Source organism: Pituophis catenifer, unplaced genomic scaffold (assembly GCF_029215685.1).
Source record: "Pituophis catenifer annectens isolate HBS135680 unplaced genomic scaffold, rPitCat1.0.hap2 SCAF_11, whole genome shotgun sequence".
Lineage (NCBI taxonomy): Eukaryota > Metazoa > Chordata > Lepidosauria > Squamata > Colubridae > Pituophis > Pituophis catenifer.
This window is the reverse complement of record NW_027256891.1, coordinates 3,628,391-3,645,020: the sequence shown is the minus strand read 5'-3', so window position 1 is coordinate 3,645,020 and position 16,630 is coordinate 3,628,391. Positions and strand designations below refer to the sequence as shown.

The 16,630-nt window shown below is 44.6% G+C and overlaps 1 protein-coding gene across 1 annotated transcript in view; it reads left to right on the top strand.

The window, feature by feature from the left end:
• EDA (ectodysplasin A) overlaps window positions 1-11,550 on the top strand; it is a 69,177-nt gene extending 57,627 nt beyond the window's left edge. The window contains exons 4-8 of the mRNA XM_070951985.1: window positions 3,494-3,673; window positions 5,333-5,367; window positions 6,277-6,328; window positions 8,824-8,954; window positions 10,855-11,550. Coding sequence (XP_070808086.1) covers window positions 3,494-3,673; window positions 5,333-5,367; window positions 6,277-6,328; window positions 8,824-8,954; window positions 10,855-11,106 — 650 coding nt within the window. The 3' untranslated portion in view covers window positions 11,107-11,550. The remainder of the gene's footprint in view (window positions 1-3,493; window positions 3,674-5,332; window positions 5,368-6,276; window positions 6,329-8,823; window positions 8,955-10,854) is intronic.
• The last annotated feature ends 5,080 nt before the right edge of the window (window positions 11,551-16,630 follow it).

Sequence of the window (16,630 nt, the reverse complement as noted above, 5' to 3'; positions counted from 1 at the left end):
GCAGAAATAAAAATAGCTCTCATGATGATATGTGGTCCCCCTGGGCCACCTGCCAGAATGATGGAGGCGAGTGCAGCCTGGGGAGGGGCTCCGCAACCTGTCTCTGGGTGTGAAAAAGACATTCATGCCCACCTTGACTGAACCTGCCAAGCAGAAGACTGGCAGTCTTGCCTGACCTATGACGGGTATCCACCATTCCTGGACCTTTTCTGCCCCCTCCTGCGCAGGCTGGTCCAGAGAATGGAATACTCCAAATGCCAGTCAGGTCTCATGTCAGTCAAACTGTTCTGTCCCCGTTCCACTCACGCACCCCCACAGACGGCCCGGAGTTAATAAGCCACGCGACAAAATTCTTTGAAAATAAAACTGGCAGCAACCCAGTGGCTAGCTGCCAATTCAGACTTTACTCACACAAAACAAAGATTAGACTGCCAGCATTCCGATAAAACAGGCAGAGTTTTCAACAATACAAGGATTAATCCAAATGCAGTCCGATAAAGCAGGCAAAGTCCAGTAACGCAGAGATCATGGATTATTTCTAGTTTTTGCTCATCACAAACTGAACCGGCCACCACACCCACATTTATACCCTGTGGGGTGTGGTCCAGTGAGTCAGCTAATCTCTGGCACGCCTTCCCCTCTGCTGCGCACGCTTCTCCCTGCGCCTCTGGCGAAGGTCCAGCCAGCACTTATCTCCTTCGTCGCTGTCCACCTGCGGCTGCGGGGACGTGCTTGGCTCTGGGCCTATCGTTTGGCCTTCGGTGCCCTCCGGAGGCATTGCCAGAGAGGAGGGTCCTGGAGAGGGAGGCCTTGCCAACTCCTCCCCCTCACTCTCAGAGTCTGCATCTGTCGATAGCCCAGGCTCAGGCAATGGAGCCACAACACAAACTGCTGCTCAGAAAGCATTATTTAGGGCAGTGTTTCTCAACCTTGGAAGCTGCTGGCTGGGGGATTCTGGGAGTTGAAGTCCACCCATCTTCAAGCTACCAAGGTTGAGAAACACTGATTTAGGGCTTTATAGAGGTTTTGATTTGGGCCCAGAAGCTGACTGGCTACCAGCAAAATTCAAGCAAAATTCGAGACAATCTTGGTAGATTACAGGAATAGAGTTATAGGCCTGGATGGGTGTGTGTGTACTGATTTAGCTACTACTTGTAAAAAGGTTGATCACAAGCTGAATATAAATATCAGTTGTGAAGCGCAGTTTCAAAAAACATAAACACCATTTTAGATCACATGAGTAGAAATAAAATTTCCAAATTACAGGATGAGCTAATTCCACCCTCGGAGAGCTAATTTGATGTAGTGGTTAAGACACCAGGTTAGAAACCTGAAGGCAGCCTTGGGCAGGAAGCCATCTAGGCAGGAAGAACCTGGGCAGGTATACCATCTCAGCCCTAGGAAGCAAGCAATGGCAAGCAGCTTTTGAAATCTTGCTAAGAAATCTTGCAGGGATTTGTTCAAGCACCGGCCAGGAGTCGAGACTGACTCTAAGGAACTAATAATAATTCCACCCTATGATTTCAAGCTAGTCATTCAGATAACTGGAGCAAGTAGAGATTAAGAGAAATCAGAATGGTTCACTTTAGGAAGAGAAGATGGGGTCTCTGACCTCCGGGTATTTCGCTGTGCACTGAAGACCCTGTTGTTCCACCAGGCCGGGCTATCAACATAATAATTTTAAATTGGGGTATTTTAAATTTCTGGGGTTTTAAATTGAGCCGAATTTATTTAATAATTTTTAATTTTTAATTGATGTTTGTCTTGTGTTTTTAAATAGGCTGTACACTGCCCTGAGTCCTTCGGGAGAAGGGCGGTATAGAAATAAAATTATACTTACTTATACATTCACAAGCTCCTAACTACAGCGCCAAACCCTTAAAGCCAGGAGTGGGTTCCGCTTACCTTTACTACCGGTTCACAATGGGAGCGGATGCACAGATCACCCATGATGATGTTGTGGCGGGTGGGCGGAGCCTCCTGCCGGTTTTACTACCGGTTCTATAGAACTGGACTGAACCGGGAGCAACCCACCACTGCATAGAGCCAATTCCAACCAAAGATACTCACATGCAGTGATCTGCAGAGCAAAGCCCCTTGAAACCCTCTAAGACTTGGGGATGACAACAATGGCACCCCAAAGCCTTAGGTGGCACTTTCCAAGAGGGGAACAACCCACTCCAGGTTTCAGTAACACGGATCAAATTGTGGACAAGATCATTTTTATTGTCCAGACTGTCGTATTGAACAGCAATAGTTAGCCAAGGCGGCTCTCAGCCAGTGAGCCCAAAGTCCCCAAGTCTGGACTGCCTTCAGGATCCCATTATTTCCCCTCCCTGCCCATCACTCTCCCAGGGGCCAGCCTGCCCCCTCCTACCCCCCTAGAGCCCACCTTGTCTTTGCTTCCTCCTCCCAGGCCAAGGCATTCATTCATCCCACCACTCACTCTACCCCCATACCAGGGGTGAAATCTACTTACCTTCCCTACTGGTTCGGAAGTGCGCGTGCACGTCAAGTGCGATTTTGGACCCTCTGCGCATGTGCAAAGTCTTCTGCGCATGCGCAGAGGGTCAAAAACAGGTCACTTTCTGGTTAAAACCAGGAAGTGACAACATCCGGGCGGGTGGGTAGAGGCTCGCGCTGCCACCGCTACCGGTTCACCGAACCATGTGCTGCCGCCGCTACCAGTTCGCCTGAACTGGTGCGAACCGGTAGCATTTCACCACTGCCCCATACGCCCAGGGCTCCCAGCAGAACCTCTTCCTCAAGTCACACTTGCCTCCTAGCACTCAGTTGCAGGGTGGGGGGAACTGCTATGATAGCCTCCAAGACACACAGGATCAGTCCATAGCCCCTACCCATCCAGGAGTTGGGCAATCAATTGTTCCAAGCCTTTTCTCCCCTTCTTTTTGAAGACAGCCATAAACTTGCAAATATAGACCAGATTTCTCTCAGGCAGGAATGCAAAAACTCCACAAGCATTGCAGGAAACAAGTACAGGGACCTGTACACTTCGCTTTGTTACCACACAAGACTTTCTTTTCTCTTATTATTGCCTCTGGCTCTCAGGAATTCTTCATGAACGCTCACAATGAAGTACACTAATCACTGTGAATTCCTTCCCTGGTTGTTTATATTCCTCTTACAGTCTCTGCTTACTCAATAGGAAACAGTCAATATCAATCAACAGCTCTCAGGATATATTCATTGTGGTCAGCAGCTGTCCGTTGGACTCGGACACTTCTAGTCTTTCTCTGTTCATTCTGTTCTCTTCATCATTCTTTCTTCCTTCTGTTGGCCCCCTGCAAATGCCTGTCTGCCCAGTCAGTGGGCTCACTTCCCGTTAACTTTCAAAGAACTGTATATGGATGAGTTGTATGGAGGAAGTAATGGTGTCAGTCCTGTTAACCAACCCAGGAAGCAATAGAATCTGCCCATATAGCTTAGCAGCCATGTTTATACAAATGAAAATATAACCCTGTATTTTCAACAGGCAAAAAAGCTGGCCCTCCAGGACCTGTTGGGCCCCAAGGCCCTCCTGGACCACCTGGGCCCCAAGGCCCCCCTGGAATCCCAGGTATCCCTGGCATTCCAGGTACCACAGTGATGGGACCTCCAGGACCTCCGGGACCTCCAGGCCCCCAGGGACCCCCTGGGTTGCAAGGCCCTACCGGTAAGTGCTTAGGAGAGCAAACATACATGCAAGAAAGATTAAAACTGTCACCCTACTATATAATGCTTGTCAACCTGGTTGACAAGGGCCTGGTGGCTCAGCAGACTAATAGCATTGTGATTAACACCAGCTGCCTGCAATTACTGCAGGTTCGAATCTCACCAGGCTCAAGGTTGACTCAGCCTTCCATCCTTTCTAAGGTAGGTAAATTGAGGACCCAGTTTGTAGGGGCAATAAACTGACTTTGTATAAATATACAAAAGTATGAAGGCCATTGCTTAACGCATTGTAAGCCGCCCTGAGTCTCCGGAGAAGGGCGGCATATAAATCAAATTAATAAATAAATAATTTTTTAAAAAAAACCTATGGGAATTTGTAGGCAGATACAAGAATTGGAGAAACTGTCACCTCAGAAGATGCCTGGAATCTGGCCCATCCCAAAGAGCACAAAATAGAGGATTGTCCAAACTACATATTTGATCTCCACATAACCCATGAAGAATGTCACAGATGAGCAAAGGAATTTTCCCAGGACCTACCTAAATCACCTCTTGCTCCTCGTTGTCTTTTCTGTGCAGACTTGCAGCCAGTCCTCTCTCTTAATGCAAGAGGGATCAGTGAATTCATCATTAATGCTGCAGCAAGTCTGAGTTATAGCAATAGCACTTAGACTTATATACTGCTTTGGGGTGCTTTACAGGCCTCTCTAAGCAGTTTACAGAGTCCGCATCTTGCCCCCAACAATTTGGATCTTCATTTCACCCACCTTGGAAGGATGGAAGGCTCAGTCAACCTTGAGCTGGTCAGGATTGAACTCCTGGCAGAGTCAGCCTGCAATATTGCATTCTAACCACTGCTAACAACAGCTCTTGTTATGTCACTTTACACATTACAAAAAAGCACATCTTTCATTGGATGAATGGCCACAAACTATTTCTGAGATTATACTGAAGCTGCCTGTGGTTTAAGTATAAAGCAAAATGTGAAGATTGTTGTAGCTGTGGGAAAAGAGTATTGCAACTTTGCATAAGCTATGAAGGAGGAGGAAGAGGAGGAATGTCATCATGTCCCTTGAGTTATTTCTGTAATCAATTAACCCACCAAAATTATGCCAAATGTGGTCTTAATTTGTAGAATTAAGGCTGATGGATCTCTCTCCACTTTCCCTCCCCAGAAGGTAAAATTTCAAAACGAGACACCATTCCTAACCTGTTTAAAAGGTCTACAAATACATAAAATACTCATTTAAGAATATTGAGTATCAATTGTGAAGCAAGATAATATGGATAATATAATCAAAAAAAGTACCAGCTATTCAGGAATTTTCAGAATTATGCCTTATTGGATACAGGGTGACGTTTTAATAAATGGGAATGAATAAAAGGGGGAGGAGAATAGAGCAATAGTGAAGTAAATGTTCTTATGCTAGGGTTGGGAGAGGGATGCAATTATATAAGAGCGACAAGGCGCTAATGGATTTTTTTGGCTGCAGAAGAGTAAAATACAATGTCACGGTATGGAAGGCGTCTTTGCAGATGTAGGTATCCTACGAGATATAGTGCAGATACTCAGACCAATGAAATCCTAAAAGCATGGGATTTTGATGCTTTTTAAAAAGTTTGCTCATATATGACTCTCAATATAAAAACTATTTTGCAGGCACAGCAGAAAGAGCAGGACCTAGGGATTCACAGGTCAGTGACTTCATTGGGGGAAAAACATCAGGTACCCTGATTACAAATGAATCTTGCCTCCGTTTTAAATGCAAAAATGCTAATTTTCCAGCCAGACTAGATCTATCCATCCATTCATCTTTGCATAAAATCTAGGTGATCTGATTAGATCTACTTTTTCTTACGTTATGCCGCTAAAGGACTTATTTGCTGTAATTTCACAAATTTGTGTCAGTTTTTCACAGCTTGCATTTAGGAAATTATTGATGACCAAATAAGTTATTTATAGAAATGAATGGACTTTAGTTCCACGAGATCATAAATTCATGGTCTCTTCCAGGTTGTCCTCAGCTTATGACCAGACATTTAACAAACTTTCAAAGTTATGACAGCCTTGGAAAGGTGCATTATGGCCCGTAAAACACTTCTGGCCATTATAAAAAGTTGTGCCCCCCCTCCCTTGTGATCATATGTCCACATTTCAGCTGCTAAGCAAGTGACTCTCATTTACAACCAGTTGCCAAGCACTTCACAATCCTGTGTGATTGCCATTTGCAATCTTCTCTGCCCAGCTTTCCCCAAAAGTCAGTGGGGAAACTGGCAGGGAAGGTTGAAAGTGGAAAACCCATTCCTGCAGCCCCAAGGAAGATCTCCCCTCTCTGCATTGAGGGGAGAGGAAACCCTCCAGGAGGCATTCTTTCACTTCGTCCATTCAATGACCTGGGAGGTGGCTTTACGAGTACAACTGCCAGAAACCGTGACATGGGCGTCTTTCCTTAAAGATCACTCAGTGCCCGGGGTTTCCAGTCCTAATTATGGTCATAATTTGTGGACTGTATTGTAAATGTTCAAGATGAGCATATGGGCATTTCTGTATACTGGGGAAATCTGTCTTGTTTTAATCTGAATTTGCTCTCTTCTGTTTTGCAGCCAGCAGTAGTTCATCTGCAAGGCCAGGGATCTGCTATCCAAGTCAAGAATGGTAAGCATGCCAAGCACTCGGCCACATCAAAGACTCACAGTGTCCTTTTCCTACCTTCTGTTAAAGAAAGGAATACAATATTTCCTAGGTTTCTGATTTTAATATTTCAACAGCATATATCACTCATCTGGTTATCTTTTTTCTTTCTCCTTTGTTTTTTTAATGTCTAATTAAAATTAGTTACCACATCAATCCAGATATTTTGTTTTCACCGTCACCATCATCTTCACTCTCTCAAACTAGGTTTGTCTCTAATTGCCGTGTCAAATCAAATTTTATCTCAGGTGTTCTGTGTAGTTTCTCCTTAATCTTCTAGGCCTCGAGTGGCAACACCTATAGCTTTTCAGAACAGGTTGCCTCTTTGGTCCCTGTTTTGGTGTCTTCCACGTCCCATTTGCCTCAAAGGTGATGCATATTTGCTTTACACATGTGTCTACTATTAAACCTCGATGTGCAGTCAAACCTACACTGGTGGACGCTCCAATCAAATTCTAATTCCAACTTTTCTCACATAGAAAGTTTCCCTTTTTTTACATGGTGACTCTTTGTGTTTCTTTTTAGTGGTTTTTTGTCAGTGCTGTCTCAGCACTATTAAAAAAACAATACTAAAAACAAATACAAAGTGTCACCATCTAAAATATCTGTATTCAAAATTCTTGCATCAATCAGATTTTTCTCAGTTTACTCAACAGCAACCCACACACTTGACCTGGAAGGTATTTTCTTAGTACAGTTCAAGTTGTCTTATTTTCTTCCTTTGATTTAAGTTCAAGATAAATCTCTCCTCTCAAATCAGTACACATACCAATCCCTCCACTATTTCTTCCACAACATCCCCATGAGAGATACCACCCAGTGAATTCCATAGCCCCACGTTGTTATTGTCCTGCTTTGGGTTTCAATCGCACACAGTCAAACTATGGTTGCTATGGAGATTAGCAATTTTATTTTAAGGCTGAAGAGATAACAGCAAAACAGAACAACAAGAGAAAGTTGCCTCAAGAGTTTGCTTTTAATAGGAGCATGCAGAAGAATAGTCCAAATCTGGAGGAGGAGGAGCAGAAGCAGAGTTAAAAGAGGGATCAGCCTAGAATCCTTATGTAGCCACAAGCAGACTACGTCCAACCCCTCCCCCCCTTGAATTGCATTGACCCTATTCTAACTCCAAGCAAGTGCCAGCTGTTAGTTGAAAAGATTCCTATGCCTGGCTTTTTAGCGGCAAATCAATTTAATTGGCCTTTCATGATTGGATCTGGTCCTTTTTGTGCCTGACAAAATCCAGTCCAGGGTTTCAGGAGCCACATCAGAATAGAGAATAGAGAATAGGATAGGATAGAATTGGAAAGTAAAGAATGGAATGGAATGGAATAGAAAACAGAACAGAATAGAATTCTTTATTGTCCAAGTGTAATTGGACACACAAGGAATTTGTCTTTGGTGTATATGCTCTCAGTGTACATAAGGAGAATAAAATACATTCATCAAGAATAAAAAGATACACCAATTAGTGATAGTTAAGGTTACTAATAAGCTCTCAAATCGTACTAGGAAACAAATAAAAACAATATAATTGAAAGATACAAGCAACATGGTTATAGTAAGAAGTGGGAAGAGATAGATACTAGGAAGGAAGAGAATCATGGATGTCAGTCAAAGAAAAACACTAATTCTAAGAGGCTTCCCACAGAGGTCAGGGGTTCACGGTTTCTTACCCAGCAGGATTCACTGGAATGTCATGCAAGAGCCAGAGATCAGATGTTGTTTCCAACAAAGGGGAGATGGGTCAGGGCTGCTTCTTAAATCAGGTTGCAGCCAGCTGTCATCAATCAAGAGATTTACTCTCTTGGTGGGAACATGTCTTTTCTCTGCTCTCCTCACCAGGTGCAGAGGCTGAGAGGCCTTCAGTCATCCATATCCTCCCTCTGCTCTGTTCAGATGGTGCCTGTGCTTGATCAGCCTTATGTAATTCTTGGATTGGTGTCTCCTGAGGTTGACATTCCACAGGATCAGCTGGAGCAGCTTCCTTAGATTCGAGATTCAGAATCGAAGTCTGGGCCATGACAGGTATCACGAGAGGCTCACGGCTTCACAACCAGATCTTGAGTCCAGGAAGTCACCTGGCCTGTTTTTAGCTGAAAGGTGCCTAATCCTGACTCATTTCTGAATTTGGACTCTTGCTCAAGGAACCTGGAACTTCCTCATTAGCACTTTTATTTTTCTGCTCTTTGGAATGAGAATGGCAAGCAAGCAAGCAAGCAAAAGGCTCAGCATTTCTCTAGAGGAAGGCTCGGGCCAAAAGATGTGATCCAATTCCTTCCCATGACACACTTCCCTACAAGAGAGAGGCTGGTTATTAGTGGAAGGGATCAGTGCTGCCCTTATCCCATGCACATCTTCACCTTTTCTGTAATACGTTCTGCTTTGATCAAGTTTGTACTGTTTTTATGTTTCTTTTCATGAAGGCTTTTGAGTGACTGCCATTTTCTCTTGCTGAGATCTTTCAGGTGGAGTTCTTAATGACTGGTCTCGCATAACAATGAACCCGAAAGTCTTTAAGTTGCACACCCGGAGTGGCGAGCTGGAGGTACTGGCAGACGGCACGTACTTCGTCTATAGTCAGGTAGAAGTGAGTACGGTCTTAGGCCTAACTCCTTTTCCTCTATCCAAAATGCGACATCTGTGGCATCAGAAGGGTGTTGCTGCAGAACAAGGAAGGCAATCAAAAGTGGATGCATTAATAAGTCTCTTGGATCTTGTAGACAATAGGAAAGAAATTCAGGATGTGGTGGTATCGCTGAAGTAGCAGCTGTCTTGCTAGATCAGGAATGCAAACTTCTCCTTTTCTAGACTGTAGGTGTCTTAACAGGATTCTGATGGAGCCTACAGCCCCTTCCCCCCTCCCCCTGGTCCCACTGACCCCGGCTTCCTCCCTTCTCCAAGCTTGCATCTCCCTGCAGTCGCCACCTGTATGGCATTTTCCAACTGTCCTCTTTGATGGCCAAGTTCCCCTTCTCCTTAGCCCCCCCCCCTCCATTTCTTGGTTGCCCCATGTACTTATTCACTTACCACCTCAAAGAATGTGTCCTTTTCTATGTCTGCTAAATTTAAAAAACCGAAAACCACTTTTTCAGTGTCATAGGTGCTAAAGGGGAATAAAACCCAACCCACAAACACTGCACGTCATTTGGGAGGGAGGGGGGGTTTAGGAATGGAGAAATAGTGTTACAACAGAATTATACCTCCCATAAATAAATGAAAAATAATACAATTTAAAAATAAAACAAAATTGTAAGTATTCTTACAAGTAAGTATTCAGAGCACATCCCTCGATTTGCAAATGCCAGCCTCTAAGCCAATGGGAGTTGCACAAGCCTTATCTTGGAGCATGTCTACAAAACTCTTCCATCAGCTGCCTGTCCTGCCCTGCCCTGCCCTTCTTGTGGTTGACCTGTTGTCCTACTGTATATTATGAATTGCACTTTCCTACAGAATTTGGGGTGGGGGTGGGGCGGGGTGAATAAGGAATCTGGAACTCGCTGGCAGAAGATGGGCCAAGTCAGCAGGCAGAGAGAGGTGTCAAAGGTTCCCTTTTTAAAATTTATTTATTTTTTTAATTTGATTTATATGCCGCCCTTCTCCAAAGACTCAGGGCGGCTTACAATGCATTAAGCAATAGCCTTCATACTTTTGTATATTTATACAAAGTCAGCTTATTGCCCCCACAATCTGGGTCCTCATTTTACCTACCTTAGAAAGGATGGAAGGCTGAGTCAACCTTGAGCCTGGTGAGACTTGAACTGGCAGTAATTGCAGGCAGCTGATGTTAATAACAGTCCTTTAGTCTGCTGCGCTACCAGAGCTCTTGCAAGACAAGACAAAAGTGCTCCGAGCTTGATGGGTCATTCTGGCAGCTTGTCTGTGAATGCAGCAGCCTGAAACCGTTTACACAGGTGGCATCGGGTTGTTTTCACCGGGGACCTCATAAAACTGTAATTGGAGCATTCTATGAAGAATATGAGGGCGGTTGTTTTTAAAAAAATAGCTTTCCACAAATCATTTATTTAGGTAATAGAGCCCATATGGATGTCTGTCCCCGCAGGCCAAACCTTTCCCAGTAAAGTTACATTTTTTACTTGTGTAGCTTGACTTATTCCTCAAGAGATGACATTTCAGCAATGCTGCTTTGATAGGCCACTAACCATGGAAGTGGAAAATCAACTGAAGCATTATGTTTTCTTTGAAAGTAATCCGTAAACAAAATTAGATTTCTTTCAAGGATAATTAAATTATCAGTTCAACCATCATTGTGTGTTCCATTAAATGAATCGGTGGGACCCTGTGTGCGTGAGACGGAGACAGCTCTTGGCTCAGTGACAGGTGCCCATGTTCTCTGCCATCATTAAAGAGTAATTTATCCTGTATTTTGAATAACAAGCATTGCTGTAGGCGCACTTTTACATAAATCTCCTGTAGGGTTTCTTCCTCCTGGTGATACTTTTCTCTCCCCAATGTTCGCTTCCAATTAGGTGTATTACATAAACTTCACAGATTTTGCCAGCTTCGAGGTGGTGGTGGATGAAAAGCCTTTTCTGCAATGCACTCGGAGTATTGAGACAGGGAAGACCAACTTCAACACCTGCTACACAGCTGGAGTTTGTCTCCTCAGAGCTCGGCAGAAGATTGCTGTGAAAATGGTCCACGCTGACATCTCCATCAACATGAGCAAGCACACCACCTTCTTTGGGGCCATTCGGCTAGGGGATGGACCCTCTTCCTAAGGACCTGAGGTGGGGGCTTCCCCAAACCACCTGGCATCGCTGTTCAAGAGATTGGGAAAAGTCAAAGAACTGATATTTATTTTTTTATGCAACTACAGAAAGCAAGCCAGGTTTCCCTTGGCTCCATTGGAGCAGTGCTTAAAAATGGAGCATTGCTGGGGATGAGACCCTCCACCTGAGGTGTATATATCACATCAGAGGCAGGTGATGAGAAGGTCCCTTCCTTCCTACAACTTGCACTGATAAGAGTTACTATGGCAACCGATGATGGAAGGCACACAACTGAATGCTCTCTAGGAAGATGTATGTTAACAGGAAAATTCTTTGTCCTGCCCCCCCTCTAATTTTTCATACCAAAATTATAAGGGACCCTAGAATGTGGCCAGGACACATCCAAATTCTGATAGTAATAAATTTCATGTTTAGAAACTGGAGCTATAGATGAGGGACTATTTATAAAGCTGGAAGTTGCCTTTGGCAAAAACACATTAACTATCTAGTTAAAATAGTGAATTCGACTTTCAAAAGCTAATGTGCCATTACAGGTTTTTAAAAAGGTTTCTTTCTGGATTTGGTTTTGTAGTCTCTGTCTCTACCTTGATAGGTTTGGAATGTGGCATTTCCCAATTCAGTCTTGATACTTTTCTTCCAGTCCAAGATTAGCAGTGTATGTGGGCATTTTCTTTTCTCAGTGAGCTGAGTCAGAGCAGTAAAACACCATCTTGCCTTACACAGTGTATTGGCCCTGAGATGTGGGCAAGCAGCCTGTTTCCTAGTAAGAGAAGGGAAGACTCAGGGAAGACAACTAGGCAGCTCCAGGATCGAGTTCAGACTTGGGTGGAATCTGGGAAGCAACTTTTTCACATTGTGTACAGATCAATGTCAGCCAAACTTTAAAGCAGCTGCTCCCACCGGATACTTTAACACTGTGAATTATAATTGCAAAGACAATATGACTGAGTACTCTATATTTTTTGTGGAGCAATTCTGGCAAACTATTAAGTCAGCTGGCAAGAGGGGGTCATTTAGGGCTTGCCCGTCCCTTAGAAAGGTGATGGGAAAAAGTTAAAGCAAGCATTGTGATGATACAGTCTTGTTTCTTCCAGCTCTCTGCCAGGGAGACAGAAAAAAAAAATGTCACCAGTTTGTTTCAGCCAAACCTGTTCTCAGTAACAGCTATCCTGATAAGAGTCGTTGGAGAAGCAGAAAAGTGCCAGTGTGGTGCCTGGTTTTAACTGTAAAGTTGAAATTCTACTCTTGTGCTATGCACAGATGTCTTGATTCTCCCATTCTCATTTATTTGCAGAGATGAAGAAATGCTTCTGAAAAAGGTTTGTGTATTATCTGCAGGGTCTGGGTTAGCCATGTTTTTTAAAGGGAGACTGCAGCAATGCCACTCCCATCACTTCTAGGGATGCAAGCTTGTTTTACTTCGGACATAATGGCCCAAGACTGGAAACTCCCCAAGGAATGATTAAGCCTCCTCTCTTTCTGCCCTGCGACCAGCAACATCAGGGCCAAGGCTCCAGGCCAGCCGTTCCGTTTGTCCAGTGGGACGCTAAGTCCCTGGCTTATGACCACAGTTGAGGCCAAGCTTTTTGTGGCTATAATTGAAACATTTGTTAAGTGAGATTTGCCCCATTTTACAACCTTTCTTGCCACAATTGTTAAGTGAATCACTGCAGTTGTTAAATTAGTAACACGGTTGTTAAGTGAATCTGACTTCCCCATTGACTTTGCTTGTCAGGAGGTTACAAAAAGGGGATCACATTATCCCAGGACATGGCAACCGTCATAAATGAGTCAGTTGCCAAGCGCCTGGATTCTGATCACGTGACCGTGGGAATGCTGCAATGGTCCTAAGTGTGAAAAAACTTTTTTCAGTGCCGTTGTAACTTTGAACAGTCACTAAACAAACTGTTGTCAGTCGAGGATTACCTGTATTTACAGACTGTCCCACTTCAGGCTTCCTGTTTTTAATGGTCTTAAAAAGAGTTGGCTTTATTAGAATATAAAGTACGACCCACCATTAGGTCGTTTGAAGAGTGATGTTAGTCAAACTCTGTTCAGACTCTGAATGACAGGAAAGCTCCAGGCACAAGTCAGCTTCTCTTGAGTGGGGTACAGATGGCAGGTGGGGGGCAGCCTTTAGGCCGCTTTGTGGGCAACAGGACCAGTCACAATATGATCTCTGTGTATATAGATATATAGATAAATATACATATATATATATATATATATATATATGGAGACAGAGAGAGAGAAAGATATATATAGATATAGATATATATAGATATATAAATGTATATAAATTGGGATGTAAGTTTAGTTAATTTACAGAGTTTTCTTTGCAAATAAAGCTCTCTTGATGTGATTTCAATGGCTTGAATCCCAGCCTCTGTTTATCAACCACAGACCAAGACAACTGTAGTACCTGATTCTAACTGAAAGCATTACCAGGGCCTGGGACTTCTGATGACTCATGAAAGAATCAGGACAGCATTGTCGGAACAAGATTCCATTATACAAGATTACAAGGTCAAGTAATAATGGTTAGGCGTCCTTTTTATCTTTAGGAAGCGTTTTCTTGGCAGGATTGGTGAAAATGAAACTGCTTGAGAATGACTAGACGGAAAGACAAAGAATATTTATCATGGTACGCTACTCTGAGCTACAACACACCACCAGCTCAGCACTGAGAGAGGGAGGAAAAGCCATTTAATTACTTGCCACACTTCATGGAAATGTAATTCCTGCTCATTTTCCACCCTGCCAGTTCCCTAACAGAAGTAGGAAATGTTTTGAATGTCACCAAGTAGCTCACAAGTTTGTCCCAGAAATTTCAATAAATCTGCCCCAGATACTGCTTAGACTATCATTTTGCAGGATTTCGAGGTACACCGAGGAAATGCCCACTTGATCTTCAGAACATGGAAGAAGCAGCTATGCAGATATATTATACCTGCTGAATCAGGTTCATTTTTACATGCTTAGCAGGACCATAAACTACAGATGATCTACTCAATGCCCTGGCCTCTGCGTGAATTTTAATTCCTCTACCAAGCCCATTCACAGCAACAGAACAGGGATCCTCTGCCCTCTGCCAGGAGTTCGATCCTGACCGGCTCAAGGTTGACTCGCCTTCCACTCTTCTGAGGTTGGCAAAATGAGGACCCAGATTGTTGGGGGCAACATGCTGACTCTGTAAACCGCTTGTAAAGCACAATGAAGCTTATAAGTGTCTAAATGCTATTGCTATAGCCATGAAGAATTGCCGTCCTCTCTTAGGGCAGGTAATTCCAGAGCAAGGGGGTCCTCCCCCCTTCTATCCTCATGGCTGGGTTTGCCCCTCAGACAAGGGCAGGGGCTACAGAAGGCAGGCAGGGCCTGAGCTAACAGTGCTTGAGCCACAGAAGGCTTCACGTACATAGTCAAAGCGGCTCTGGAGGATACCAGCGGCCTATGTTGGTCTGGTCAGTGAGGGCCAGCCATATTCTGGACAGCCGCGACTTCCAAAGCAGCTCCAGGGATAGCTCTGCAAATGGACTGATTTCTGAGCATCCCTGCCCAAAATGTCTGCCAGTGGAAGGCTGACTAAAGGGCCTCCTTGATGCAGCTCCAAAATCCCGCTCAAAACTCTCACTGGAAAACACGGGAAAAGGCTATGCACATCTCACAGAGGGAAATTGGACAGCCAGAGAAAAGGGGAAGCACTTGTTGTGTGCAACCGGGTTTAGTCTGGCGCAGATGCCAATCAGAACCAGACACGAGAGCTGGTTCTAGGAAGTTTTATTGAAGTACTCCAGCAAAAGGGCCTCAGCCGGTAAAGGAGACAAGACCTTGAACAATTATACCAATATAAATTGTATAGTTATGATTAAGGAAGACTTTGGAAAAAGTGCAGAGAAGAGCAACTAAGATGATTGAAGGCCTGGAGACAAAAACATATGAAGAACGGTTGCAGGAACTGGGTATGGCTAGTGTAGAGAAAAGACTATGACTAAGGATATGTTACAAGTGCCAATATCATCTTATAAAATGCTAACCATGAAGCTGAAAGTTTAAGCAACACCATCATAGTTTCCATCTCCTTCTCTTTTATGGTCCCTTCCCCAAGACTTTGCCTTTCCCTAAGACTTTGCCTGTGTAATGCAACTATTTGCCACTGAATGAGTTTTCTGGAGAACGAGGGATTCCCTTAAAGAGTGAGATGGCCCAATTCCTACCTCCCATACTAGATAAAGTATATTTCAAAGGATGGAAGAAACTGACTCTAGCCTGCTAACTAAGTGAGCATCCGGTAAAGAGTGGTCAGTAAAGCTTGAATAATAATAATAATAATAATAATTTTATTTCTATACCGCCCTTCTCCCGAAGGACTCAGGGCGGTGTACAGCCTATTTAAAAACACAAAAAACACGACAACAATTAAAATTTAAAATCATTAAATAATTAGGCTCCAATTAAAATCCCAGAAATTTAAAATACCCCAATTTAAAACATGTTAATAGCCCTGCCTGGCGGAACAACAGGGTCTTCAGAGCGCAGCGAAACACCCGGAGGTCGGAAATCTTTCGTATTTCGGGGGGCAATTCATTCCACAGGGCTGGAGCTCCCACAGAGAAGGCCCTCCCCCTGGGTGTCGCCAGCCGACATAACTTGGCTGATGGCACCCGGAGGAGACCCTCTCTGTGGGAGCGAACTGGTCGGTGGGAGGCTATTGGTGGCAGAAGTCGGTCTCGAAGGTACCCGGGTCCTATGCCATGGAGCGCTTTAAAGGTGGTAACCAACACCTTGAATCGCACCCGGAAGACCACTGGGAGCCAGTGCAGCTCGCGCAGGAGGGGTGTCACATGGGCACAACGGGTTGCACCCATAACCACCCGCGCGGGCCGCATTCTGGACCAGTTGGAGCCTCCGAGTGCTCTTCAAGGGGAGCCCCATGTAGAGAGCATTACAATAGTCCAACCGGGAGGTGACAAGGGCGTGAGTGACCGTGCGCAAGGCGTCCCGATCCAGAAAGGGCTGCAACTGGCGAATCAGGCGAACCTGATAAAAGGCCCCCCTGGCCACGGCCGTCATATGCTCTTCTAAAGACAGCCGTGCATCCAGGAGGACACCCAGATTGCGAGCCCTCTCTGTGGGGGGCAAAGATTCACCCCCAATAGTCAGCGATGGCACCTGCTGACCATATCGGGGCGCCGGAAGCCACAGCCACTCGGTCTTGGAGGGGTTGAGTCTGAGCCTGTTCCTCCCCATCCAGGCCCGCACGGCCTCCAGGCAGCGGGACATCACATCAAGGGCATCGTTGGGGTGGTCTGGGGTGGAGATGTACAATCATTTCAAAGGTCTTGTGTCTGTCTCCATGGTAACCTGGGATATTCTGAGATGCAAAGAGAATTTTCAGAGTAGAACCTGATGATGAAAAGTGATGTCACTGCAGAAGGCAAGGAACGCATCAGTGATGGCTCTCAAGAGGTAGTAAACCCAGGAGGAAAGAAAACATCCCGTCCTAGTTCACATG